This window comes from Coffea eugenioides, chromosome 6 (assembly GCF_003713205.1).
Source record: "Coffea eugenioides isolate CCC68of chromosome 6, Ceug_1.0, whole genome shotgun sequence".
Taxonomy (NCBI): Eukaryota; Viridiplantae; Streptophyta; class Magnoliopsida; order Gentianales; family Rubiaceae; genus Coffea; species Coffea eugenioides.
The window spans coordinates 25,337,660-25,365,368 of NC_040040.1; the positions used below are offsets into that span (position 1 = coordinate 25,337,660).

The 27,709-nt window shown below is 36.4% G+C and overlaps 2 protein-coding genes and 3 long non-coding RNA genes across 5 annotated transcripts; 4 read left to right on the plus strand and 1 right to left on the minus strand.

Annotated features, from left to right (window-relative positions):
- Positions 1–36: 36 nt before the first annotated feature.
- LOC113773942 lies at positions 37–1,532 on the minus strand. Its single transcript, XM_027318534.1, has 2 exons — positions 186–1,532; positions 37–96 (listed from the first exon to the last, which is right to left on the minus strand). The coding sequence occupies exons 1-2, from the start codon at positions 1,530–1,532 to the stop codon at positions 37–39; spliced, it is 1,407 nt and encodes a 468-aa protein (XP_027174335.1).
- A 3,092-nt stretch (positions 1,533–4,624) lies between these two features.
- Positions 4,625–7,917, plus strand: LOC113773943 (disease resistance protein At4g27190-like). The gene is made up of 3 exons (XM_027318535.1): positions 4,625–6,592; positions 7,259–7,859; positions 7,910–7,917. The coding sequence occupies exons 1-3, from the start codon at positions 4,625–4,627 to the stop codon at positions 7,915–7,917; spliced, it is 2,577 nt and encodes an 858-aa protein (XP_027174336.1).
- Positions 7,918–7,973: 56 nt separating this feature from the next.
- LOC113775609 lies at positions 7,974–9,492 on the plus strand. Its single transcript, XR_003468907.1, has 3 exons — positions 7,974–8,056; positions 8,174–8,253; positions 9,106–9,492. It is a non-coding gene; the product is annotated as an uncharacterized LOC113775609 (long non-coding RNA).
- A 3,671-nt stretch (positions 9,493–13,163) lies between these two features.
- Positions 13,164–21,439, plus strand: LOC113775607. Its single transcript, XR_003468906.1, has 3 exons — positions 13,164–13,253; positions 13,403–13,463; positions 21,394–21,439. It is a non-coding gene; the product is annotated as an uncharacterized LOC113775607 (long non-coding RNA).
- A 13-nt stretch (positions 21,440–21,452) lies between these two features.
- On the plus strand, positions 21,453–24,096 carry LOC113775606. The gene is made up of 4 exons (XR_003468905.1): positions 21,453–21,851; positions 23,011–23,063; positions 23,269–23,353; positions 23,442–24,096. It is a non-coding gene; the product is annotated as an uncharacterized LOC113775606 (long non-coding RNA).
- Positions 24,097–27,709: the final 3,613 nt, after the last annotated feature.

Consider the following 27,709-nt stretch of genomic DNA (forward strand, 5'->3'; position numbering starts at 1 on the left):
AACTCCTGGGCCAGTAGATAGTTCTCAGTTATATTCCTACCCTTGACAAAACCCGTCTGTTGCGATGACACCAGTTTTGGCAATATCCCCGCAAGCCTATCCGCCAAAATTCTAGATAACACTTTATTAATAAAATTGCAAAGGCTAATAGGCCGATATTTCGAAAAGTCCTGAGGATTTGATACCTTCGGGATTAGAACAATAGATGTAGAAGTAATAAATCTAGGCAGCTCCGCCCCACAGAAAAAACTCAGCACTGCTTGATAGACATCATGTGCAATAACCTCCCATGCAAAAGTGAAAAACTTACCTGTAAAGCCGTCTGGGCCTGCCGAACTGTCCCCATCCATAGCAAAGATCACTCTTTTCACCTCCTCAAGGGACGGACATGTTTCAAGTGTCTCATTATCATCCCCCGTGACAATACGCGGAATCAGGTGCAATAAGTCCCCTGATGCCCCTCCTGGCTCCGAGAACAGCTCCGAGAAATACCGGACTGCCATGGAGGCAATCCCCTCATCGTCCTCAACCCATGCTCCACTCTCATTCTGCATCCTATGAATCGCCCCTTGCACCCTTCGTTGCTGTACGGTAGCATGAAAATACTTAGAGTTCCTATCCCCGTGCCGGAGCCATTTGACGCGAGCCTTTTGACTCCAAAATCGCTCTTCGTTGGACAACGCCAGCCGCAATTTTGCTTGAGCCTTTTGCAGCTCAACTTGAGCATCCCCCGATTCATCCTCCTCCACTCGATTTTCCGCTGCTAACAAGTCCGATTCTGCCCTATGAACAGCAATAAAAATATTTCCAAAAGCCTCCTTATTCCACTCCTGTATCACCCGTCGGGCCTTTACTAATTTGGAACATAACTTCCGTAGGGGGGAACCCGTACACTCTAACTGCCATGCATTTCGAATAACCTCCAGCAGATCCTTTCTGTCTGTCCAGAGATTCAAAAAGCGGAACGGCCTAGGCTTGTTATCCATGCGTGATGCCAAACCAATCCTCAGCGGGGCATGATCTGACGGATGTCTAGCCAGATGGGCTACTGACACAGATGAAACGGCATCTGAGAAAGCTCCATTAATTAGTAGCCTGTCTAGACGCTTCCAAATTCGTTCGCGGCCTCTCCGATTATTACACCACGTGTAGCTGGATCCAGAGAATCCCGCGTCAAAGACCTCCGCCTCCTCCATGAATGACAGTAGCTCCATACCCTCTGCTCTAGCAAATGGTCTCCCCCCTCGCTTCTCGTGAGGGTCTATGATCACATTAAAATCACCACAGACACACCACGGAAGTGATGTGGGTTTGTCAGTCAACAGGTCTTGCCATAAAATTCGCCGCTCCTCCATCGTGCACCGGGCATGCACAAACGAGAAGCACAGCGACCTTGGTAGCCACGGGTGATGCACCAGTAACGTAATGTGCTGTGAAGAATTACCTATTATAGTACATGCAATCGGAGCACTAAACAGCACCCATATGTCTGCAGACAAGTTAACCACTACAGAATCAAATGGTAACCGCATTTTAATAGAATCTATTTGGGATATTGCTAGCTTCGGTTCACAAATAGCAACAAATTTCAAGTTATGCAAACGAACTAGCTTAATCAGACGACGCAGGTTGGGGGGTTTGGAGGCCCCTCTAATATTCCAAAATAGCCCACTAATCATGGGATAAAGGTTGGAAAGAGTTTTGAGATAATGTTACCGATGACCGCAGTTGCCTATCTGATGGGAATTGAGCCCGAGCGCCTTTTTTCCTTGTTCGCCTATCCCGTTGGTCCAGTACGTCGGCTTGATCGATGTTGAGCTCCACCATTATGGCGGATACCGGATGTGCAGCGCCGATTAAGTCCTCCTCCTCAGCTGCACTTAAAGACCCTTGTTCAGCTGGCACCATAGCCCCATCCCCTATATCTTGCTCCTGCCATTGCGGCTCACTTGGGATACCCGCAACTGCTTCGTTCAAGTCCTTTGGAGCAGAGTTGCTGCTAGTGCCGCTGGTGTCCATCGCCCTCTTCTCTCCAAGTTCCGCTGCCTGCTCTCTTCCCCCATTTGGAACCAACTCCACCACTGCCAAATTAGCAGCTGCAACATCCACCGTCCCCATTGTTGCTCGATCCTCACTTACTCCAGTTGCGGCAGCAGATTCTGTCAACCCAGATGCTGGAGCGGTGACTGTTACTGCATTCCCTGATGCCCCAGGTGCGGCAACAGCCTCTGCTGCCTTTTGGACTCCTAACGTCTGCCCACAGTTAGGATCATCATCTGCCATCGCTGTCTGCATTGTTGCAGCAAAAATATCTGCTGCACGTTGGGTCCCCAACACCTGCCCACCGTCTCTTGCGTCAGTAACCATCACTTGCTGCCGCACCTCCGCACCCAGACATCGCGCAGCACTGTCCCGGGCAGATATGGCACCAGCTCCTGCGTCCCGTACGTCAACTGCCAATACTGCTTGCTGTTTCTCCACTTGCGTATTCTGCTCCACCGCAATTGCTGCCCTTGTTTTTCCTTCCAACGCCGTTCCCTGCTCCACCTGCTTATACTCTCGTGCATTCCTTTGTGCCATCGTACCCAGGTCCTCCGCAGGTTTTTTGCATTCGTCCACCGCATGCCCCAGCCGCCAGCAGGTGGAACAATATTTTGGCAGATCATCCACCGCAACCTTCTGCCAGAAGCCTTGTTCCCCTGCCACAGCTACCCACACCCGTGAACATATCGGTTTCAGCAGATCAACCTCTACACAAGCTCTAGCTACACTTGGCCTTGTTCGATGCCGTGGCTGAGTCCACAAAAAGAGGTGTTCCTACTGGGTTTAGAATGGAGAACAACGAATGCTTATCATGGTAATGTATCGGCAGTGCCGGTAAGGAGACCCACACCGGAGCTAGCGAAGATTCACGATGAACATGAAATTCTCTGGTCCAACGAAACACCCTCATAGGGTACTTACCAAGCTGCCATAGCCCTCGTGTCCAGATGCGGTTGAAGTCTGCTTCTGCTGCACACTTGAGGAGGACGTGACGGTAGTCCAGTAGTCCCACAGAAACCTGGTCTCTGAGATTTAGTGACATGAAGAATTTTCTGATGTCTTCCAATGGTGGTCTGCCATGGGAGAACTTACCCACCAAAGCCAGGCGGTATGGTGCTGCCAATCTGTCCGCCTCTTCCCTGGAGAAAACCACAGCCGCTTCACCCTTGTATGTGGTGTTTTGCCGAATCTGAATTGGAGATGTATCTGGTTGTGTGAATAGTTGGGAGAAAGATTTCTTCTTTGTTGGTGAAGCCCCCTCTTCCGGGGGCTGAAGAACAGCCATGGGCGGCTACCCTAGCGAGGCAGCCGAGAGAGATGCAGTTTTGTCCGAAAAAATAGCAAAAGGTTACTCATGGTAAACCATTGGTACTTACAGATTAAGGTACTCAGAGAGAACACATTTAAATAGTGACAGGTATATCTTACGTTTGCTTTTCGCTAACACATTTCATTAAACTTAGTCCAACGGCCTAACATTTCTTTTGGATGCTTAATGCATTGTTTATTACCTCATTTGTATATCCATGAAGTTTTTTCGTTGTTTTTTCATGCATTTTATTAGAAATTCCCTTTTTTCCGCCAAATAACATAGTTTATTAGGCATTTGAGCAGATGACTATTGCATAAATGGCCATCCAATGATATTTGCTCTTTCCACTTGTGGGGCCATTTGTAGAGAAGTGTGTTATACCCAATTTTGCGGCGCAATTCAAATATTTAATTTTCACAAGAGCAGACGTTCTAATACTCTGAGCAATTAGAAGATCTAACGGACTTGGGTGCACAAGCTGAAGTTTCAGCGATTGATTAGAATGCAGGCAGAAAAATAAATGCTGAAAAAATTAAACCAACTGTTACCTACTGATTGGATGAAAAATGTAGATGATGCTAAAGAGATTGAGGCATATACTATTTCTAGGGTAAGAGAGTGGTTGAGGTGAATTGCTTTACGATATCAGTTAGGCCTTCCAAATTTGACAGTCATGTTATTTGCTAGGCCGACGTGCTGTCAAAAAACAGATGTGCTCAGAAACTTATATGAGAGGGGAAGTTGACTCACAGTTGGGTACATACTCCATTAGGGAAGAATGACTTTTAGTGAACAGACCCAATCCTGCTAAAGAAGTGCCTAGTTAGTCGGTATTGTTCAAAGAAGAAGGAAGTGATTAGAAGCTCTAATGGAACAGATAAACAAAGCCTATCGCAGATTTGCTGGTATGCCTGGTTGTGGGCAATGACTTTTTTGTAGACGCAAAATTCGCAGACCAGGTTAAGTTTGAAAAGTTGTTTGTGAAGTTGCCAAAGCAAATTTGTCCTCAAATTCCAAACACAAGAAATCTGTTCAAGACAACTTGCCGAGCAGTTGAGGATTGAAAATTTCTGAGGAAACTTGATCACTTTGCGAAGCTGAATCAGAATGTATAGCTGAGCATTAAAGCAAAGTGAAAAGAGATTCCTTGTTATATTGGATGATGTTCGGGAAGCAGTTGATTTTAAGAGTCTAGGAATTCCTGTTAGAGGTGAATGCAAGGGCTTGAAAGTTATAATGACATCTCGCCTCTCTCATGTTTGTAGTAGAATGGGGGCTGAAATTTTTGAGGTCGATGCCTTGCCAAAGGAAGAAGCTCGGCATCTTTTTAAAGAGGTTGTCGGAATTTCTGATGATTCCACTTTGAGTGATGTTCCAAACCAGGTTGCAGACGAATGCAAAGGTTTACCTCTTGCAATCGTTGTTGTTGCCAAGGCATTCAAGAGTAAACACACAACACCAGAATCCTGGAATATTGCCCTTCGACAGCTAGAGAAGTACACAATGAGAGACATTGAAGGAGTTCAAGATTTGGTGTTTTCAAGCATTAAGTGGAGCTATGATCATTTGGAAAGTGCTGAAGCTAAGTCGTTACTTTTGCTTTGCAGTTTGTTTCCAGAAGATTATAGTATTCCACTCGAATGTTTGGTTAGGTATGGGAAAGGGTTACAATTGTTTCAGGATAGAGAGACATTGGGAGATGTAAGAGACAGGATACACATGCTTATTAATGAGCTCAAAAAGTACTATTTGTTGGTAAGTGATGGTGAACAAGAAGACTCTGTAAAATTGCATAATGTCGTGCGAGATGTTTGCTTGTCAATTGTATCAAAAGGCGAGCATGTATTTTTGGTAAGGAATGCTAGAGTTGAAGAACGGCATCCTTACACGACCATTTCTCTAACAGTGAAAGATTACACAGTTCAACTACTTCCATTTGGCAAGAAGAGTCCATGGCTTAAGCTGTTGCGTTTGGTATTCCAATCGGACACTTTGTACCTATCAATAGATTCTTTCGTGGGAATGGAAGTTCTGAGTGTCATGGAAATTAACAACGCATACATTGAATTTACAGTACTATGGCCTACCCAAAATTTAATGAGCATTCGCACACTGTGCCTGGATGGTTGCACATTGCGCACGGGAACTTCATCAATGGTTGGGTATATGACGCAATTGGAAATTTTGAGCTTCTTCCAGTCTGCACTTGAAGACGATCAGTTTCCAAGGAAAATTGCTCAGATGAGTAACTTAAAGTTGTTGGACTTGAGGGTTAGACGTAGCCTCCAACCTTTGCCTCGTGGTATCCTGTCAAGCTTGAAGAAACTAGAAGAATTGTATTTGGCACCTGATTATCATCTGCACCTGGGGAAAGATAAAGAAGAAGAAAGAGAATGCATTAAAGAGATCATATCACTCTCCAACCTTGAATGCCTCCAAATTCATGTATATGACCTTAACCTCCTACTCCAGTTATTGCATGGATTTCCCGCTCAGAGGTTGTCAAGATTCCTCATTGAAGGAGCTGCTTATAATATGGGCTGGAGAGATCTCAGTAGGGACTTTCAATTTGGGAGGACTTTCGAACTTCATTTGTCTCAGGATGAACAGTTAAAACAAGCATTGGATCCTGCAGTTACCAGAATTGTCAAGAGAGCTGAGACTCTCACTTTGGACCTTTATGATGTGTCAAGCTTGAGGAATCTTGTGAGTGACTTGGATAAAGATGGACTTGCCAATTTGAAAAGGCTTCAACTAGTGTCTGGAGTATGCCAATGCCTTGTTGACTCCACCACCAACCTAGTTGCTCCACATGTTTTTGGAGATTTGGTTTTTATGAATATTGTGGAATGCAGTTTGCAAGAAATATGTCATGGAAATCTTCCACCTCGGTGCTTCAGTCAACTTCAAGAGGTGAAACTCCAAACTGTAGATACAATAAAGTACTTGTGGATGGGAACAATTGAACCTCCATCGCTTTGCAACCTCAGTGTTATTGAGGTCACCTATTGTGATCAAATTACAGTTCTATTCTCACAATCAATATTGAAATGTCTGGTGAAACTCCGAAGTTTAACGACAGAAAACTGCAAGGAGTTGGTGAATATTGTTATGAGGGAAGAAAGTAAGAAGAAGGAAGTGCTTGAGCTACCCCAACTCAAAGTTTTAGTCCATAAACACACCACCGTAACGGGTTTTGGCACCAAAGATGATTCAGCTGATGCTTTTTTCCACCAGGTTCTCTCTCTCTCTCTCTCTCTCTCTCTCTCTCTCTCTCTGTGTATAATTATATGATATACTCTGTATACTTCTTTTCTGTCAATCAAGCACTTTATCTCAGAACCTGTTAATTTAACAACTCAAAATTGTTTCATTAGGCATATTCTAGCACTTGAATGAGTTTGCTAAAAATATGCTTTGTGTAGAATCGTTTAGTGCTAGTAAGAGCCAAATCATGGTGAATATCAATATCCTATCGATAGCAAGGATAAGCCCTCTTGGTAAATTCACCTTTCCTTCAAGTCATTTACAATGATTCAACTAATTAAAACTTTAATCGAAGTTTTGAAATACATTTGATTCATACTTGGAGTTTCTTAGAGTATACAAAAACAATGTTTATACACACATTTCAAGCTTTGAGATGAACTTAGATTAATGACATAAATCGCTAGAAAACTAAATCTAGACCCAGCCAGCGATAATGGACAAATTTTGATGGGTTTTTGGCACACACACCACACACGGACAGCACATACATATATACACACACGTATGTATAATGAATATCAATGGTGACTACAAATGTACATACATACACAAACATATTTGATATCCCATGCATGTTTTAGTTGCATTTTGCAATCCACATAAGCTTTACGTGACAATTACCAAATTTTCCAGGTTTCACTTCCTAGCTTGGAAGAACTCGAGTTTGGACCGAACACGAGTGACGTGCAACAAATAATAGGAGGTGAAATGCCAAGTCAGTCTCTGGAGAACTTGAAATTTTTCCGGCTGGAGGACTGTCAGGTTCGATGGATTGCCAAAGCTGATGGAGTGATAATATTACAAAATCTGCAGAGACTTGAAGCTCATGGATGTGACAAGATGAAATCACTCTTTGAATTTGAGGGGCTGAAAGTTCCTAGGCAATCCCATGAGGAACTTGCAATTCTTCCCAAACTAGAGTCCCTGACATTAAGATCCTCAGGATTAACTCACATTTGGAGGAATTTCCCTACAGGGGTTCAAGTTTTCCGGAACTTAAGGAATCTGAAAGTATGGCATTGCAGATTATTACAATGTTTGTTTTATCCTCCTTGTGTGGCTAACATGCTTGTAAGCCTTGAGGTACTAGTAATTGGTTGTTGCGACGAAATGCATGGAGTTATAGGTGAGGAAGATGAAGAGATCAGTCAAGAAGATGATGTTGGAAATCACAGAGAAATTGCGTTGGAAAGAACCAATAAAGAATTTGTGTTTCCCAAACTGAGCTCATTAGGTTTTGTTAATCTCCAAAATCTTGGCAGCTTCACTGGTAGTCACCGCGAGGATTGTGACTTGAAATTTCCCTCACTGACTGAATTGGAAATATGGGGTTGCCTGGAGTTGAAGAAATTGTGTTCTGGAAAGTTGAATGCACCATTACTTAAGAAAGTGAAAGTAACAGAGAATACATATATTCCTGTGGATTTAAAGGTACAAATATATGTATATCCTTATTCTTTCTGACCCTTTAATCTTGTCTATTAGTTTAGTCTCCCAAAGAGTTGAGAGTTTACGTTTCAGATTTTTGTTTCTGAGTATATTTTACAGGATAGAGAGCTCAGCTTCTTTACCACATCAGAGATATTTGGGTTCCGCAGGCTGGTCGAGAACAGATGGAAAAGTTGAAGGTACATAGATTTTAGTGTCTTTTCCCTTTTTCTTTTGTTTTTGTTGGGAGGGGATTTTTTTGTTTTTTGTTTTTTTTTTTTGGGAGGGGAGGAGAATGGAGGATTAAATTTCAATATGCAATATGTGTGCTTCTGATCTATATGAATCGATCAATGAATAATATTACTCCCTATAATTGAATTTGATTCTTCATAGAGCAATATTACATCGAATGCAGATGTACGCAATTTGATATGGTTTTTATATGTTCAAATGTTTAGGTAGGCCTTAAAACAGTTTTTCACCTCATAAACACGTTCTATTGTACACTTCCAACGAACTATAGTTTGATTTACATTTGTGCTAGTTTGCATAAATATGATTAATAGGAAACCGCTGCTTTTGATTCTTTTTTACTTCTGATTTTGCTTACCATTTTTGCCAAAGGAAAGACGAATTCACATCCTATCTTTCTGACTCCACACCTTATATAAACTTTAGTACGGATAGTATTAGTCCTCAATGCATTAGAAGTTTGAATTTGGAACGAAGATGTGTGGATTTAACCCCTCCAGCCCTCCTTATTTGCTATTGTATGATCTTTCTTATTTCTATTTGTTAGCAAATAACTCATGCTGTTGATATTTAATCATATGCATTACAGGTTTTATGATTCAGATTTTGAAACCTTCAACCTCCTCAAATATGTAAAATTGAATTTTCATATGGGAGAAATTAAAATGTAAACTTGAACTTTATATTTCTAGTGAAAATTGATTTGGGAATTATATATTTATTTATTTTGGACATTATATATGTAACATGCAGTTGTAATATTCATGTTTGTTTTGTTTTTTCGGTGAACATTGTAGGATTCATCAAGTTGAGTCGATAATATGGCCTGGTCACCACGACTGTGCTTGATGGATTGGGCTACTGGACATGGACAAAAATCTTCAGTGCTAAAGGAATATGTGTGGAGTTTATATAAAGTGTGTTTCGCTTATTTTGGTTTTTTCTTTTACAATATAATAAAGGATATCTTTCTTACAATATCAGTGTAGAAATCTTTTTATATTAATAAACTTGAGTGCATGCCGAACGTCTAAATGGAGAATTTTTAAAAATTTGAAAAAAAAAAAAACAACGCGTCATGCACTGAAGTTATCAATGTAAAAAAATTTCTACACTGAAAATGTACAAAAAGATTAATCCAATATGAATTGTATTGTATGTACTGTCTTATGTCTTTTCAAATTGGACTTCATTTTTTATAGGTAACCCTGCTTGTGAAATGCCTAGGAGGCAACCATGTGATATGTTTGTTTTGTAACTATATATTTTAGGTGCTAATAAAAATTCTTCTTAAATATCTCTTACTGATGATCGTTAAAAAGGAAACCAACATATATACAGAAACTGTAAGGCATTGAAAATCTAGTTTTTTTTTTTAACATCTCAAGGCAACTTAAAATTATTCTTAGCCTGCAAGAAGTTTTTCTTTTTTTTCTATATATTTTTTAAGATTTTTTGTCTCTACTAGTTATCCCTGGCACATCCCATCATCCCTCTGACGTTCATTAATTGAAAGGGTGTAAGTTTTAATTTTTTTAAAAATGTAAAATTTAAGTGAAAAGGTGACTAAAAGTAATAAAGGAATAGGAAATGTGAGCATACAATATATTATGTATATGGGCTACCATTTCAAAAAAATCTATCTACCATATATGGGCTATTCGTTCAAAAAAAAATCTATCATTTTATTGCTATTTACACACTACTATTTTATAGCATTCAAAGTTTTCCCTTTTATGATATCCACGAAAAATTCTGAAACTTTAGTTGCAGTCATGGTGAGGAATGTGATTTCATCCTCCCCTCATTGATGGAATTGGTAATAAAGGGTTGCCCTGATCCAGTTGAAGAATTTGAGTTTCAAATGTTTGATTTAATGAAGTGAGACTGGAATATAATACAATTCTATATTCTTTAAACTCAATTTCAGCTAGAAGAATCACACACACACACAGCAAATTATCTAGATAGTCACTAAATTTTTTGAATAGTTGAATTTTGACCATTCAACTATTAATAGTATGTTTTTACCCATTGAACTATTAAAAGTATAAATTTTGGACCATTTCATCTAATTCCACCATTAATTTTGTTAGATCTAAAAGTTAATAATAAGTCTCGTAAATCGTGTGGACCCTTAGAGTTAACAGAGTTAGCAATGGAATTAGATGAAATGATAAAATTTACACAGTTGATAGTTCAATGGATAAAAATATACTATTAATAATTGAGTGGTCAAATCTTGACTATTCTAAAAGTTCAGTGGCTACCCGGGTAATTTGCTATATATATGTATATATAGTCGACACTCCATTTACCTTCAAGAAAGAAGAACAAACTCGACAAGCATGAATTCAAAATCAGTATAAGCATGATTACTACATCAGACCCACATTGCATTTCACTATCTACAAATTGTTCTGGGCAATAAACAGGATTTCAAACCTGTAGTGAACTCCAAGAATGACCTAATTTAACCATTGACATGTAGGAAAGGTAACTTTACTAATGGCATTAGAGATTGCTATCATAATCTTCTTGTCAAAATTGGATTCATTTTTCATTTAGTTTCTACAGGCGCTCAAAATTCTACACAAAATAACATTTTTATTTTTTGCAATATCATTTGTTGAAGGACTAAAATATGACTACTGAAATTTACGATTTCATATGTTTAACTAACATATTTTTTAACAAAGTGCTTGAGCGAGCTTTTGGAATTCGCCTGAATTCATGGTCAACTTATTCTTTGACATGAAGGAAGTATATCATATAGAATATACATACATACATATATATACATATATTTTTTTTTAAAAAAAAAGGCTTACAGCGGACTACACAAATCAGCAAGTTCAAAATCTACTGTATTGACTTTAGTTCGTTGATCACTAAGAATCACACGAACAGTCACCAAATTGCATCACTGGGGTGCAAACAAATCGATCTCAATAGAGCTAGTCACGAGTTTATGTTATCAAAATTCAAGGTTGAGTTAAGTTCGAACAATTCAAACATATTAACAAGTTCATCAAGCTTGCTTAACCGAGTACAATTGAACTTCAAAAAAATATTTTATAAGTATTATTATGAAATATCTATCTTATCTCTTGTTTGGTATTATGTAAATATTATTTATATCACTTGAATTTGATCAAGCTCAAATAAACTAAATTCATTCAAGTTCGAACTTGAATAAGGTAAAATTGAATAGAGCTCGAGATTGAACTAACTTTAGAAGTTCAACAAGCTCAAGCTCGAGTATTTTAGCTAAAGTCTAGATCGAGCAGTGGAATGAGATCCTCCATTCAACAGATAACGGGGAACTTAGTTTAGTGTATAACCATTACTGCCCAAAGGCAAGAAAAGCATGATCCAAAAAAGAAAGAAAAACAGCTATGTATTATCAAGCATTAAAAGTTTTTAGTATTTGAGTTCAATCATTGCTGTCTAGTGTAATACAAAAGCTTATAATAGAGAAAAGTTTCTAATAGACAAACACAAACAATCTAGTATTTTATTTGCAGTGATACATCAATCTAGTAGTGAGCAATCAAGATACAAGTCCTTGTCAGCTTAGTCTAATTAATATATTCCATCATGTATAGAAAAAAGAACTAAATGCATAAGGTAGGAACAAGGGCTAGAAGTTTAGAATAACATAGTCAAGTGAGATCCTCCCAATTTCTATCCAAGAAACATGCATATCCCAGCACTAATGATATATTCACAATCCTATCAAGTTGTGAAATTTTCGTTATGTATACTATGAAGATAGGGATCAACTAACTTTCCAAAATAACTACACCTTGAATTACTTTCATTTTTTTTATTCTCACAAAAGAATTCTACTGCATCGCAACTCACAAGAACAACTATAGCGAAAGCTATCCCCTTCTAAGTTGTAACAAAAAGAAGCAAACGAAACAACATAACTAAACAACAGCAATGAGCAATCCAAATGTAGAGAAACAACATAACATCACAATCTTCTATGATACAAGTATTAGTCAACATTTAATAAGAAAAAAACTTGAAAGTAAGTCCTACTTACCAGAAATCACGGTGGTTTTGCGAAACCAACCAAATTTGATTGGTCAGTGGCTGCTATAGCCTACAGCTAGGTGGAATGATAGCTGGTCCACTAGCCTTGACTGTAAAAAGTGGAGAAACTCACGGTCGCAGTGGTTTGCATGGTGGTAGTTGGGCGTGAAAATGGAGTAGCTTGCAGTGGTTTTTGGTGGAGAAAAATTGATAATTGTGGAAACGAAGAGGTGATTAGAGAAGATTGAAGAGATCGCTAGAGGTAACTAGTGAAATGATGGTTAGTTCTTGAGTAGTAAACTGGTGGTACGAACTGCGGGATGCAGTTGAATGCAGTTGAGAGATTGGGATTTAGAAGGAAAATAAGAAATGATTTTGGATGAAGGTCAAAGAATAATTTAATCCTTAATTCTATTTCTATACAGTGTGAAATGACATATACGTCCTAACTAACGAGTCCAATGAAACTGCTTGAATAGGAGATGAGTCGAATTCGAGCCTTGCCGAATCGAGCTTGATGGAGCTTTTAGGCTTTCGAGTTGATTCACAGTTCTAGTAAGCTAGAGTGTCTATATTTTGTTATGTCAAGTTCTCCAAGCATGAAAATGAATCTTGCACAGGACAAAGCATGCAAGCCAACTTACCGTGTGCCAATCAGAGAGGTGAAATAATTCTCAATTTGCTTCAATGTGTTCTACACGTGCCAAAGATTCTGCACAGCCCCCCGTCACACGTGTGAAACTCCCAATCGACAAAAGTTAAAAATCTATGAAAATGAGACGGAAAAGAAAACAAGAGCGCATTCCGTAAGGACAGACACAGGGATTTAGTGATACCAAAAACTTTTTGCTTTACACTTCGCCGGTAATCTGACTTCACTCGCCGGAATATACTTCCACCGGTAAGTCCCCTTAACTTCTTCAGGTATAGATACAAGGATATATGCCTATAATCTTCCCACCTATGTGTGTTCTTTATTGAAATCAAAGATTGTGTACTTGAGTTTAAATTTTTTTTTGTCTTATCTTTTACTTTGAATACAATAAATAGGTTTAGAAAACAGTTGAGAAAAGAAAGGAAAACAAAATTCTGGGTGAAGGGTTGTTACCAGGTATGTGTAATTCTTATTTTTGGATGACATGTTTTCGATATTTTAAGATTTGATACAACTTTTGTTTGGATTTGTTCATTTTTCTTTTTTTGTGGGCAAAAAGGAGAAAAACTGAAGCTTTTGGTGTTTTTTTTTTCGTTCTTTCATTTTGGTTGTGAATTTTGTGGGGTGATATGCACATTGACATGTCTGTTTGATGTTGTATGTGTCTGGAATTTGTGCCTTTGAAGGTAGACTAATGAAAAGATGGGAAAAGGAGCAGACATATATCTGTGTTGCATGATTTGATTTGATATACACTATCAGGGTAGTAGTAAATTTTTTACACAAGTAGATTTAGATTCACGCCATGTGTATAATAGAATCTTGTGAAATGACTAGGTGTTCAACATGTGGATCTGACGGGTATTTTACATACGTGCAAGCTAAAAAATACCGAATTACACCCGTTCACTGCAAGTATACAGATCAACTAGTAGTTTAGGGTATATATCGGGTCGATCCCACAGGGAAGAATGAACAATTACCGGTATTACTAAAGCTTCTCTATTATTTAGACTATCAATAAATTATAACAAATTTAACCTACTGAAATTATACAAAATGACACATGAAAGCTCCTTAGGTTATGGTATCTCTAACTACTCATGCAAGTGCTATATTTGGATCATTAATTACTACATCTAGGCTAGTTATGGTGTAATTTCCTAATGCACTTGAATCCTACTTTCGTAGTGAATCAATTATACTTATAACTAATCCATACCTATTCTCATGGTTATGAAATTAGTTACAAGTTCATTTCTTCAATGAAATTACATGAAATGAATCACTAAAAACCACATAGATGCACCTCTACTTTCGTGAGTGTACTCCCTATGTTTAGCACTTCTTGAACTAATGTTAAATCTCAATTTTCATTGCAGAAATAACACCTTAGATAATCACAATTAATGGTACCAGATTAATCATGATTTAAAGAGCCAAAGTACTAAATAACTTGCTCAAATCATAGCAAACAAATAACCAAATAATAAATACTAACAATTATAGAAAGTTCAACCAAACCCAAGGCTTAAACTTTAGATACACATATTTAACATAAAATCCAGAACTTGGATATTAGCTAAACTTGGAATCAAATACAAAAGATAAAGAGTTGGAAAGGAAAAATAACCCTTGTCACATGAGCTCTTTCCTTGCCTTCTTCATCTCCTTCTTCATCTTTGCCTAGCTAATAAACAAGAAGGATGAACTACTACTCTATACTAAACTAATCTAACAATAAGAGAATGGAAAAGCTACATTTTTGCAGACTCCCAAGCTTCTCCCGTATCCTTCATCTCCTAGACCTCAAATGTCTCTACATATAAGCTGATGAAAAGTCCTTCCCTTACCAGTCATAAATTTCTGCTATGACTCTCCACTTTGATTCTCCAAATCTGGATTTGTTAAGGGAGTCAAAAATAATGGCTTTTGACTTGGAACCTTGGCTATATCTCTTCCTTATGTCTTCTGAAGCATGTGCAGCCTACGTTTTCTCTCCAACTCTAGCTGGAAAGTAGTGTGAAGATGAGAAAAATGGCTGAGCAAATTACAGAAATTCGGCTGCCATACACGTTTTTACTTTTGACCTCACTTCAACTGCATTTTTCTCCATGATGAAGGCCGAACTGGCTTTTGTGCAAAACACAAAAGTTGTAGCCCTTTGAATTAGAGTTCCAATGCTTCAAGAATCATCTAATTTGGAGATCGGTGGACGGAGATATGGTCAAAATACCATAGACTGGTCAATTCTGGGCTTCAGCTTTCGACCATCCAGATAAGTTTCTGTGTTTCGACCTTTTGACCAAGAAAACGGCTGAATTGGACTTTGATGTCTTCATACCAAATGTAGATATATCTCTTAGCTTCAAAATGGTACCAAGATCACCTTGATCCGATCTGTGTAGCTCCAGATATAGTCAAAATACCAAAACGTGTCAGAGTTGTCAAAACCTGACTTTTCTTGATTCAAATTGCATTTTTCCTTTTTACACTTCATATTTTATTTTCACCACTTTAATCCATCTTCAATCATCCAAATATCTTCTCAATGCACTTCATTTGATGATTGAATCATTAAACCTACAAAATATGAAGTTTTTACCATAAAAATCCATAAAATGCAATGTTTAGCCATTTTAACATAAAATGTAGTTTTTTTACCAAAACCTTAGTTATTTTAGTTATTAAACTAAATAATCAAACCAAAATTAACTAATAAAACACACTAAAAATACGTAAAATAAACCCTTGTCAAATACCCCCACACTTGAACCATTGCTTGTCCTCAAGCAATAAAAATACAAACCAACAATGATCCAAAATTTGAAAATAAATATATGTAGCATTTCAACTTCATTTCCTCAAAACAGAGTAAATAACCATTATGTAATTATTCAATTAAGTTCAAGTACTCATAATATCAAGTAAAGGAGAGCCAATTATACCATCATTATAACAAATTCAAATCGATTTTTCATCCTTACCTGATTTCACAAGCAAGCAACTCATATGGTCAATAATAATGCTTCCTAAACTCATGATCATCTTTTAATTCTGTTTAAAAAGATATTTATTAATATTACATATCTAAATATTACTTAAGACGTGAGAATGCCTTTTGACGCGAGGATCGACATTTTTAGATGAAGATCACCGGTTACTCAACACTTCACATACTCAAGTTGCTTTGCATACTCTTAATTCAAGTACCGTTTTACGCGAAAGTCGACATTTGTAGATGAAGACTCCCGGTTACTAAGTACAAGAATCATTGGAGTAGAAGAATTTTTATTTATTTTCTTTTTTCTTTTGTTTTTTGTTTTTCTCTTTTTCTTCATTTTTTTCATTTTTTCATCATTTTTTTTTCTTTTTTTTTTTATAGCAAAAGAATAATAATTTTCTAAAAAAAATAATCATGAGAAGAGTATTGCACTTATTGACCATATTTATCACTTAACTTATAAAATCCAATAAAGAGAAGAAATTTCATCAAATATGCAAAAAAAAATATAGGCATAATTTTCTCCACTTTAAAAGATATACTTTCCTACAAATGCAAAAATTATAATCACATAATAGTCATTTCCAAGTTAAATGAGAAAAGAAGTTTCCAAATCACATATATTTATCTCAAATGTAGAAGGAATTTGAACTACTAATGGTATGAAACTTGTTACCCCTTGGATAAAATTGAAAAAATATGAAACTTTTTGGGGCAAGTTTGCAATTTTGGACAAGATTTTAGAAAAATTTTGAATTTTAACACAAGTCCAATATTTGCAACTAATAATTTAATCACATACAATATATATAATCTCAATTCTCCCCCCACACTTAACATACACATTGTCCTCAATGTGTAAAAAGGAAAATCAAGATAAAGAAAGTAATACTCCCCTATTGTTGTGATTGAATATGAAGCTTCAAGGTATGTTGTTCGCTTGTCTTCATCGCTTCATGAGTTCCATTTGGTAACCATTAGTGATATAAACCTAAAAATGGAAAATGAGAAACAAAAGTGATAACAAAGGCTTAATAAACATATAACGGCGATCCGTAATTCCTTAGCCTTTGTGGTGGTGATGTACCTATAGAAAATACACAATAAGCAACTCAAGGTACAAGAAAATATGTGAGGAAAAGAAGAAAAAGAGAATCAAGGAAGCTGCATTTTTTTAAAAAAATGCTCAGAAAACGCGAGTAGAAACGCGCCTTCAGATCGCGTTTTGTAGGCGCGTTTCTTCCCAAAAGTTGCAGTACTGAAAACGCGGTTCTGTGAGAAAACGCGACTTCAAGTCGCGTTTTCAATGGCGCGTTTTCATCTTTGATCCAGGCAACAAAACGCGACTTCCATCAAAACGCGACTTCAAGTCGCGTTTTGAAGGCGCGTTTTCTGTTCTGTAGGTGCAGAATCGAAAACGCGATTCTGTGAACACGCGACTCAGAGGCGCGTTTTCTTGAGAAACGCGTTTTCTGCTGCGAATTTTAGCAGAAATTCAACTTTTGAAAATTTACAAATAATACCCCAATTTCCCAAAATGCATCATAGATCATTTGTTTGCTAATATACTCAATGCATGCACATGTAAAATGATCAAAACATGCATTTTAACCCCTTGTAACGAATCAAAAACAACAATTACTCAAATCGAGGGGTTGAGTTCCTTGATCAAATTTCGTCTTTTTCACCTCATTTGGTCACTTTTGCTTTCATTTCCAATACCTACAAATGAAAAATAACAAAATAACTCAAACACATACTTTAAACATAAAATCACACCAAAGTAACATAAATAACCAAAACATTGGGTTGCCTCCCAATAAGCGCTTTTATTTATAGTCGTTGGCTCGACTATTGAACCTCATTTTTCAAGGAGGCTTAGTTAACGAATGATCCACCATTTTTGGTCGTGGTGGATCATTAAATGGTGACTTTATAGCAAAAGTCATATGATCTAATGATAGGAGAAATGGAATTGACTTACCTATCCCAAGTGTTTCATAAATATTACCTTGAATATGCACCACTTGAGAACTTACCAACGGGAATGCCATGAGAGTATCTTGGGCAGCAATACCCTTAGAACCTACACTTTCAATGCACTCCTCAAGAGGGGTGAAAAATGAGTCATTAAAACTCACCTCTTGAGGTTCAAAGTTAGTTCCAAAGATATTATCATGTGAAATAGACATTTGCTCATTGAAACACAATTGAGATTCATCATTTTCATCAAAATGCAATCCATTTTCACATACAACATTCCTACCATTCATGCTAGGATCATTTTGCAATTTATTAGAAGAAATAACCTCACACAATGCATTCAATTGCTCATTTATTCTGCCAAAGTGAGAAGTTAATTCATCTATTCTTTCCTCAATCCTATCAAAACGGTCAGAAGTCAGATTAGCTAATTTTTCTAAAGCTAACTCCCAAGATGGTTTAAAATCATTAGCTACTCTTTCTATTGCTAACTCCCAAGATGGTTTTGATTCATATTGGACACATTCAGGTTGGTAATCGTAAAAATATGAAGAATTACTATAAGTACATTGATTATCCCAATCATAAGCAGGAGAATTGATCCAATTAGCACTATATTGATCAAAACAGGGATTGTAATGCTCTAATTCATAATAATAATCCACATTTTGTGCTTGCATACATGTATTAGTAGCATGATAACCTCCACACAAGTCACAAATCACATGATAAGAATTAAAAGTATTAACATTCCTCCCTTGCTCAATTTCATGCATAATTGTGTCCATCATAACATCAAATTTTGCCTTTAAGCACCTTAAACCATCTTCAAAAGACATACCTTCAGTAATTTCTTGGTTACCTCTGTTGAAGGAGCTTTGCACTAGGTAACCATCCATTGCCAATCTTTCATTTCTCAAGCTTTGTCCTCCAAATTGATCTATCCTCCTCATCACCTAAAATTGCTTTTAAACAACTTAAGAGCAAAATTAGTAAGAAGAATAGGTGATAAAATGCATACACACAGAAAATACTAAAATGACAGAAAATAACATTCACACAATAACTAATAAAATGTCTAAACTAATAAAGTTACTCTTCACACCGATATTGCCAAATCTTCCCCGGCAACGGCGCCAAAAACTTGACGGGTATTTTACATACGTGCAAGCTAAAAAATACCGAATTACACCCGTTCACTGCAAGTATACAGATCAACTAGTAGTTTAGGGTATATATCGGGTCGATCCCACAGGGAAGAATGAACAATTACCGGTATTACTAAAGCTTCTCTATTATTTAGACTATCAATAAATTATAACAAATTTAACCTACTGAAATTATACAAAATGACACATGAAAGCTCCTTAGGTTATGGTATCTCTAACTACTCATGCAAGTGCTATATTTGGATCATTAATTACTACATCTAGGCTAGTTATGGTGTAATTTCCTAATGCACTTGAATCCTACTTTCGTAGTGAATCAATTATACTTATAACTAATCCATACCTATTCTCATGGTTATGAAATTAGTTACAAGTTCATTTCTTCAATGAAATTACATGAAATGAATCACTAAAAACCACATAGATGCACCTCTACTTTCGTGAGTGTACTCCCTATGTTTAGCACTTCTTGAACTAATGTTAAATCTCAATTTTCATTGCAGAAATAACACCTTAGATAATCACAATTAATGGTACCAGATTAATCATGATTTAAAGAGCCAAAGTACTAAATAACTTGCTCAAATCATAGCAAACAAATAACCAAATAATAAATACTAACAATTATAGAAAGTTCAACCAAACCCAAGGCTTAAACTTTAGATACACATATTTAACATAAAATCCAGAACTTGGATATTAGCTAAACTTGGAATCAAATACAAAAGATAAAGAGTTGGAAAGGAAAAATAACCCTTGTCACATGAGCTCTTTCCTTGCCTTCTTCATCTCCTTCTTCATCTTTGCCTAGCTAATAAACAAGAAGGATGAACTACTACTCTATACTAAACTAATCTAACAATAAGAGAATGGAAAAGCTACATTTTTGCAGACTCCCAAGCTTCTCCCGTATCCTTCATCTCCTAGACCTCAAATGTCTCTACATATAAGCTGATGAAAAGTCCTTCCCTTACCAGTCATAAATTTCTGCTATGACTCTCCACTTTGATTCTCCAAATCTGGATTTGTTAAGGGAGTCAAAAATAATGGCTTTTGACTTGGAACCTTGGCTATATCTCTTCCTTATGTCTTCTGAAGCATGTGCAGCCTACGTTTTTTCTCCAACTCTAGCTGGAAAGTAGTGTGAAGATGAGAAAAATGGCTGAGCAAATTACAGAAATTCGGCTGCCATACACGTTTTTACTTTTGACCTCACTTCAACTGCATTTTTCTCCATGATGAAGGCCGAACTGGCTTTTGTGCAAAACACAAAAGTTGTAGCCCTTTGAATTAGAGTTCCAATGCTTCAAGAATCATCTAATTTGGAGATCGGTGGACGGAGATATGGTCAAAATACCATAGACTGGTCAATTCTGGGCTTCAGCTTTCGACCATCCAGATAAATTTCTGAGTTTCGACCTTTTGACCAAGAAAACGGCTGAATTGGACTTTGATGTCTTCATACCAAATGTATATATATCTCTTAGCTTCAAAATGGTATCAAGATCACCTTGATCCGATCATTGTAGCTCCTGATATAGTCAAAATACGAAAATGTATCTGAGTTGTCAAAGCTGACTTTTCTTGATTTTTGTCCTCAAATTGCATTTCTTCTTTTACACTTCATATTTTATTTTCCCCACTTTAATCCATCTTCAATCATCCAAATATCTTCTCAATGCACTTCATTTGATGATTGAATCATTAAACCTACAAAATATGAAGTTTTTACCATAAAAATCCATAAAATGCAATGTTTAGCCATTTTAACATAAAATGTAGTTTTTTTACCAAAACCTTAGTTATTTTAGTTATTAAACTAAATAATCAAACCAAAATTAACTAATAAAACACACAAAAAATACGTAAAATAAACTCTTATCAGGATCCGCTCGTGAAATGAAACTTTTACCCAATGCATGGAGGAACTCGTGTTTTATTGGTGTAACCAGTGGTTTATGGATTGAAAGAATGAACTCAATGCGAAAGTGAACAAAAATTAGTGTTGTCACTGCTATAGATGCTGTCTCATTTGCATTAGATGTCATGTTCTTGCTACATAGTTCGTCAAAGGAAAGGGGGCAGGGGGGAGGTACTTTCCTTCAATTTGATCAAAGCAAATATGCAATTTACAGTTGTTGAATTAATTTTACATCTCCCAATGAGGTACTAATAAAATGTCAAGTCTGGCTTATATTTTTTAAGAAAGATTAATCTTTTACTATAACAGGCACATAAGATTTGAGTTTCTAGAAGCGGCAATATCATATATGTGATATGCCATACCTGGTGCGGGAGAATCTATTTATTGGCAATATTGGGGATGCTGCAGATGTTCTCCAGCATGGTAGTGGTGAAATTACACATATATTATCAGTTCTCAGCTCCACGTCAATTTCATTTTTCTCAGAATGGCGAAGGGAGATTCTGATCCCTACAGAAGAGATTCGTAAGGTGTATGTTGGGGGTTCGGGAACAGAGGATGATTCAGGTGATGGGTCCAAGAGTTCTCTGGCACCAGAAAAGGTGCTATATTCCTTAGAGAAAGCAGGGAAGGATGGCTGTACCATTGAGAGATACAGAGAGTGAGGATCTATTGGATTACTTGGATGTTTGTTTAGATTTTATTGACCGAAGTAGACAAGAAGGGTCTGTATTGGTTCACTGCTTTGCTGGTGTATCAAGAAGGTAATTCTCATTTGCTGATTCTTTCTACTTTTGAAGTTTGCTTGTTCCCAATTTATAGCTGAGGTACTTTTAAAATTCCTTTTGCTGGTAGAATAATGAGTGTTCATTGAACTGATGTCTGTTATTCTGTGTCTTGGGGTGTCACAGTTTTGTTGGTTGTTGCATATGAACCCACAGTTTCGTATTTACATAGTAGGCATGACAATTTTTGACAAACAACAGTCCCTTAGAAATATCGTTTATCTTGTATTCTATAAGAATGGAAGTCCATTTTAGGAATCTGTAGTCAATGTGTCCAATTATGTACTGAATTCTTCTTTACTGTTATCACCAATGACAAAGCTTGTCAACTTCAAAGCCCTTCTTTCAAAACGCATTTATTACATATGATAATGTCTATGGATATTCCTCTTCCAGAAATTAATGTCTATGTTGTTAATGCCTTATTTTTCTCCGAGTTTTTGACAGGATCCTAAATGCGACTCACATTTGTATTAAATGAGCTAATACCTTTATGAAACTCTCATATTTAGCACGGTGGATTCATGCTTTGAAAGATGTTGCTCCTTTGATTATTTCATGGTTGATGTTATTGTCTTTCATTTGCTTGGATTTTAATCAACTGTGAAATCTTTGGAGTAACCTTCTCCAATATGTCCAGAATTACGAAAAGCCATTTTTTTAGTGGATGAATCACCCTATGGATCTAAAGGCCAAATGGCAGACATCAAGCCACCTTATGTAGAGATTGCTGTTGCTACTTTGAAGCAGCTAATCCATTTTACTCAACATGATCTAAAATGTTCTTATGTAGAGATTGCTGTTGCATGGAATAACAGCAGTCTGGCTGTCATGTCACTGTGTTTGTAATTTCTGTTGAATTTAGATAAAGGCATTTTAATTTTGTCAGTTCACATGCAATGGATGGATCACAGTTTCTCATGCTGAAATCATGGACTTGGACTTTTAACAAGTTGACCTTGTAAATTTGGTTCTTAGTTTAGTATGTTATCAAACCATGGAAATCTTTGTTTTCCTGTTTCTATGTTTTTCATTATCTATTTGTGAGCAAGAATTTATCAAGAATGTGGTACACTTTCCTTCCATGCTTGGTCATCGCCAAGGTTTTACACACTCCTTTTGACTGTTTTGGTTGCAGTGCAGCTATTATTACAGCATATCTGATGAGGACCGAAGAGCTATCCCACGAAGGTTTGAACAATCTCACTTTTGTTTGGCTTTGTTGTTTTTCTCAAGTGTGCATGCGGATCTGTTTTGATTTCTGTGCTTATCTTTCTTGACCTTTAGTTAATTTGGAACAAGGAACACTGATAGTGTTCTTTCCATTTTTGATGTGTTCTACCTTTCTTTTCTTTTATTTTCTCTCTTTTTTTTTAAATTCATTCTTTCTTCTTAGATGGGTTTGCATTTCTGTCGATGCACTTGAATCACTAAGGCAAAGCTGTGAATTTGTCTGCCCAAATGATGGCTTCCTGGATCAGGTTGATATAATGCCCTAAAGTTGTCTGTATGTTGGTTTCCACTGTAATATTAGTGGTCTAAACAAGCTTTATGCCCTTTATTTTGCAGCTCAAAATGTTTGAAGAAATGGGTTTCAGAGTTGATTACGCTAGCCCTATATACAAGCGTTTCCACTTGAAAGTACTAGGTAGAGTACTCCATTGATATCCTATTATGTTTCTTGGTTCTTGAACTGCATGATTTGCTAATAGTTTTTTTGTGTTGATGTCTAGCGTGTTACCTGTTACTCATTTTCCATTATGGGAGTTATAGATTGTGTACTGGATCTGTGTGTTTCAAGTTAGCAAACATTGTTACACCTTACTTGGTTGTTTTGAGAAAAAATTGCATAACATGTACGTGAAAAATGGCATCCACAGCTTGTGCCTAATGATTTCAGTAAGTTCATTTTATATGCTTTTGCAACAAACTGTTTTCTACAAATTTTGTTGATGCATGATCTGATTTTGCACTAATCACTTGAGATACTAGGATTTCTTATGTGTCACATCATTATTATTTACAATTTTAAGATTCGTTTTATGCTAATCTGTCCCTCTCTCCCCTTCACGAATATACTTGTGATTTAATTGCAGATGCATTGTTCACACCATACGTTACTTCAGTTTTGAACAGTAGCTGCTGAATATACTTTAACAGTTCAAATGGTCTATTAGTAACCTTGCCAATGTTGCACTGAGTTACTGCTAGTTTCCATTTTCTGTTAAGAATTGTGGCATATCTTTCATAGCATATCTATAAACGATTTTCTTTGCTGTGAGGTGCATTAAAAATTACTATTAATCTTATTTCTATTCCAAGACAAAGTTGATACATGCCAATTTTTTCCCTGCAGTATTATGGCTTTAAATCTTGTTAAATTCATCCTAAACTACTGATTGTCTCATAAAGCTAACGTAGCCTTGCGCCTGTTTGGAAAGTAACTAAATATGTATTGGCTTAGCAAACATTAATCTTTTCTTGCCAATTCTGGTCAAGATTACTGTGGGAGTTGGCTAATTTGCAATGGTTATCAGTTTAAGGGAATTTTGGGTTAAGCATTTCCTTATTGGTCCTTCTTATACTACCGTAGGTCTTAATTGACTGAATCTAGATAGTATGCAATGTGATCTGGTGTAATTTTGTTTAGCCATGAATTAGGTACATAAGTGATCCTGTGTTCCCCATCCATGTGATTTAGTTCTCAAATAGCATAGATTTACCTCAATAATTTTTTGATTGACAAAAATCCTCCGTCTGTTCACTTTTACCTTTTGGAGTAGCAGAAAGGTTGAGTTGTTGCTTTCCTTTTCCTAACACTAGTTGGTTGCTATGATGGTTGCTTGTGTAGGATAAGTGAGTCCTTGAACATTTTTGTCCAATTATTGTAAGTTAAAGAACTACAAAATGGGTGAAAATCAGTCCAGCATAAAGTTTTTTTCAGCAGCATAAGTAGTCATTCTATTGCTTAGGTTTGATAAATATTCTTGCATTCTGATGTCTATTGGTAAATATTGGTATCAATTTTACTTGTACAGCCTTTCTGCTCTTTGTTCTGTTACATTTGTCCTGCAGACAACAATTAAAAAAAAATCAGTGTCAAGGGCGCTTCCTTCTAAATTTTTCAGAGCTCGATGCTTGGCGTCATCTTCGAAAATGGAGAGAGCACAAAATAATCTCTCTTTATTAAGCAATGTAAAGTGTTCTTCGTTAAGATTATGCAGTGACAACTCTTTCTCCAATTCCCTCCTCCCTAACCAATAATCCATCTCAATCTGGTCAGATATGACTAATAGATTTTCTAAGAGCGCAAAAATGCGAATTCAGCAACATCTGTAGATTCAGGGATTTGAGTACTAGAAGGATTTCCAGCAGAAGAATCTTGAACTGCTCCCAAAGATGATTCTTTGAATGCTTTATGACTCCGATTGCCTAGTTGGTCTAGTATCAATGCGTATAGTTGATGATAGTAACCAAACACAAATATGATATGCAGAAATTTTACGAATGGGGTAACATGCAGAAATTTTCGGTATAACATGCAGAAAATTTTAAGGAATGGTATAACAAATTTCTGATCGAGCGGTAGATATGCTAAAGATCATCAACCGCCAACCTCCCACAACAAATAAATTAATTGCGAATTCATTTAAAACATGACTACAGGTAAAGAAAACAATACAAACCCTAATCAAGGCTGGGCATTGATGAACTAATGACAAATGTCCATCCATCAAATTGGTCCAATTCTTTATCTAGTAGATAAAGTGGCTAGACGCAACATCTACTTATGTTTATCAGGAACTCAAACACTAAACAGATTGTCGAAAGTAAACATTTGGATGTACTAAAAGTAGTCACAGATGTCTCAGCAGCAACGATGTTTATTCAGATGGTAAAACTAGCTTCATCAGAAAGGTCATATATTTGCAGACACCTGATGAAGATGTAAAACACAATATTAACAGCTTGTCTACAAGAATTTTCTACACATTCATGTTTAGACAATCCTAGAGTTTCCACCTTAAAGTGAGCAGAGATAGTTGCCCTAAAACTAAGCAGTAATATGACAACTTACGGAGGCAAATCAAATCCCCAGAGAAAATCAAGAAGGGTCGAATTATGGGAATTTGCAATACCATTGAGTCACAAAATGGTTGCTATTTTGCATGCTGACTGCCTTTTGCATCTATTGCAATTTAGCCTTTGAATCAAGATCCAGCTTGCATTTCTTGAATGCTGGAAATCTTCCATTCTCAGCGCGCTTGAGACTCAAGAAGGATGTTGGTAGCTGCATTAACATCATTTCTAGCACGGATGAGAGCTTGCCTTGCAGAGTTTCTGTCAAAACCCATTGAAACAAGGGTAGAAATAGAATCCTCTGGGGGGTCCACGGTGGAACGGACAGGAGCAGGATAGTTTCCCTAAAACCAAACAAGAAAATAACAGTTTATTCAAGGGGTAAAAAAAGTTAACCAGACAAATCACAGGATACATAAAGAAAGAAATGAAACACAACCAAGATACATAAGTTGTAGCTTGTTTCCACAACTTTTATGCTCATTTTTCTGAACAAATTTCAACTATAACTACTCAAGAAATCATGAATATTTAAGAAACACCTTTTGATGATTTTAAAGAGCAAATTACATCAACTTTAACATCATTGCTTGGAGATTTAATCTTCTATAAATAAGTCTCTTGTGAGCTTGTTTTGGTGACTTTGGAGGCTAAGCAAACTCTACACAAAATGTAGTTTTTCATTAGAATTTCTTATTTCATTAGCTTAGTATAGATTAATGTGGTTTTATCCAAACTTTGTATATAGCTAAGCATAAATAAGGTAGAAGATGAAGATAGGTAGCTTTGGAGACCATTGACAAATGTGACATCTCTCCTATGACTTTATTTCTTATATTGATTCTTACATTTAGTGATAATACAACTTGGTTCTTGATTTCTTATCTTTTATGTATTGCTAGTTTTTATGCTTAGGATATGGATGAACTATCATTGATTTTTATGTGATTTTTCATGGTTATTTGAGTTATATCTTGTTTAACTTATTTAACACTTTTACTATTACAAACATGATTAAATTGGTACCATGAGTTGTAATATCTAAAAGTGTTATTTTTTCAATAAAAATTGTGATCTAACACTAGTTCGTGAAAATGCTAAACCTGTGAAGTATTCTCACAAAAGTAGGGAAGCTCTTTTGTGATTTTAATCAAATAATTTCGTAGAATATAATGAATCTATAGTTAGTTTCATCACAAAATATAGATAGGGAATAGTTATAGGTATAGTTAATATATCGGTGAATGCGAGTATCATATGCATTGGAAAATTAACCCATAACTAATCAAGATAAATAACCTAAATTAATTGGTAATTTCACTTGTAAGAGTAGTTAGGAATTCTATAATCTTAGAATCTTTGTTCTTGTCATTTTTCTTACTTTTATTGCATATTTGTAAAATAGATTTACTTACTTTAATTGCGGTAGTCTAAACAATAAAAGAGTTTGAATCACACTAGTACTCGATAATCTTTACTATGGAATTGACATTCAGATATTCCTTGTGCTCTTATACGACCTGTGTATTTGGAATAATGGAAGTTTGAGTATAATGTATAACTTTACAATCATGGAGAGCTCAATATTAACCATTTCCAGCACTCAAATCGGGGTAGAGGCACGCAAATGGGTGGTGGCAAAAGACTAGTAATTTAGAAAAAGAGAATATGTGTTCTACAACTTCAAAATAAAAAAAATGCAGGTTCCTTTTTTTGTCGAGAATTTATAATCTCCATTGACCTAAAAGAAGTATAAA

What these genes read in the sequence shown, in the direction of transcription:
- LOC113773942 (XM_027318534.1), bottom strand. Translation starts at nt 1,532, where the DNA reads ATGCGGTTACCATTTGATTCTGTAGTGGTTAACTTGTCTGCAGACATA. An exon ending in CTATTGTTCTAATCCCGAAG is followed by an intron (nt 97 to 185) that starts GTATCAAATCCT and finishes TTTGGCGGATAG; the next exon opens with GCTTGCGGGGATATTGCCAA.
- LOC113773943 (XM_027318535.1), top strand. Translation starts at nt 4,625, where the DNA reads ATGGGGGCTGAAATTTTTGAGGTCGATGCCTTGCCAAAGGAAGAAGCT. An exon ending in CTGATGCTTTTTTCCACCAG is followed by an intron (nt 6,593 to 7,258) that starts GTTCTCTCTCTC and finishes CAAATTTTCCAG; the next exon opens with GTTTCACTTCCTAGCTTGGA.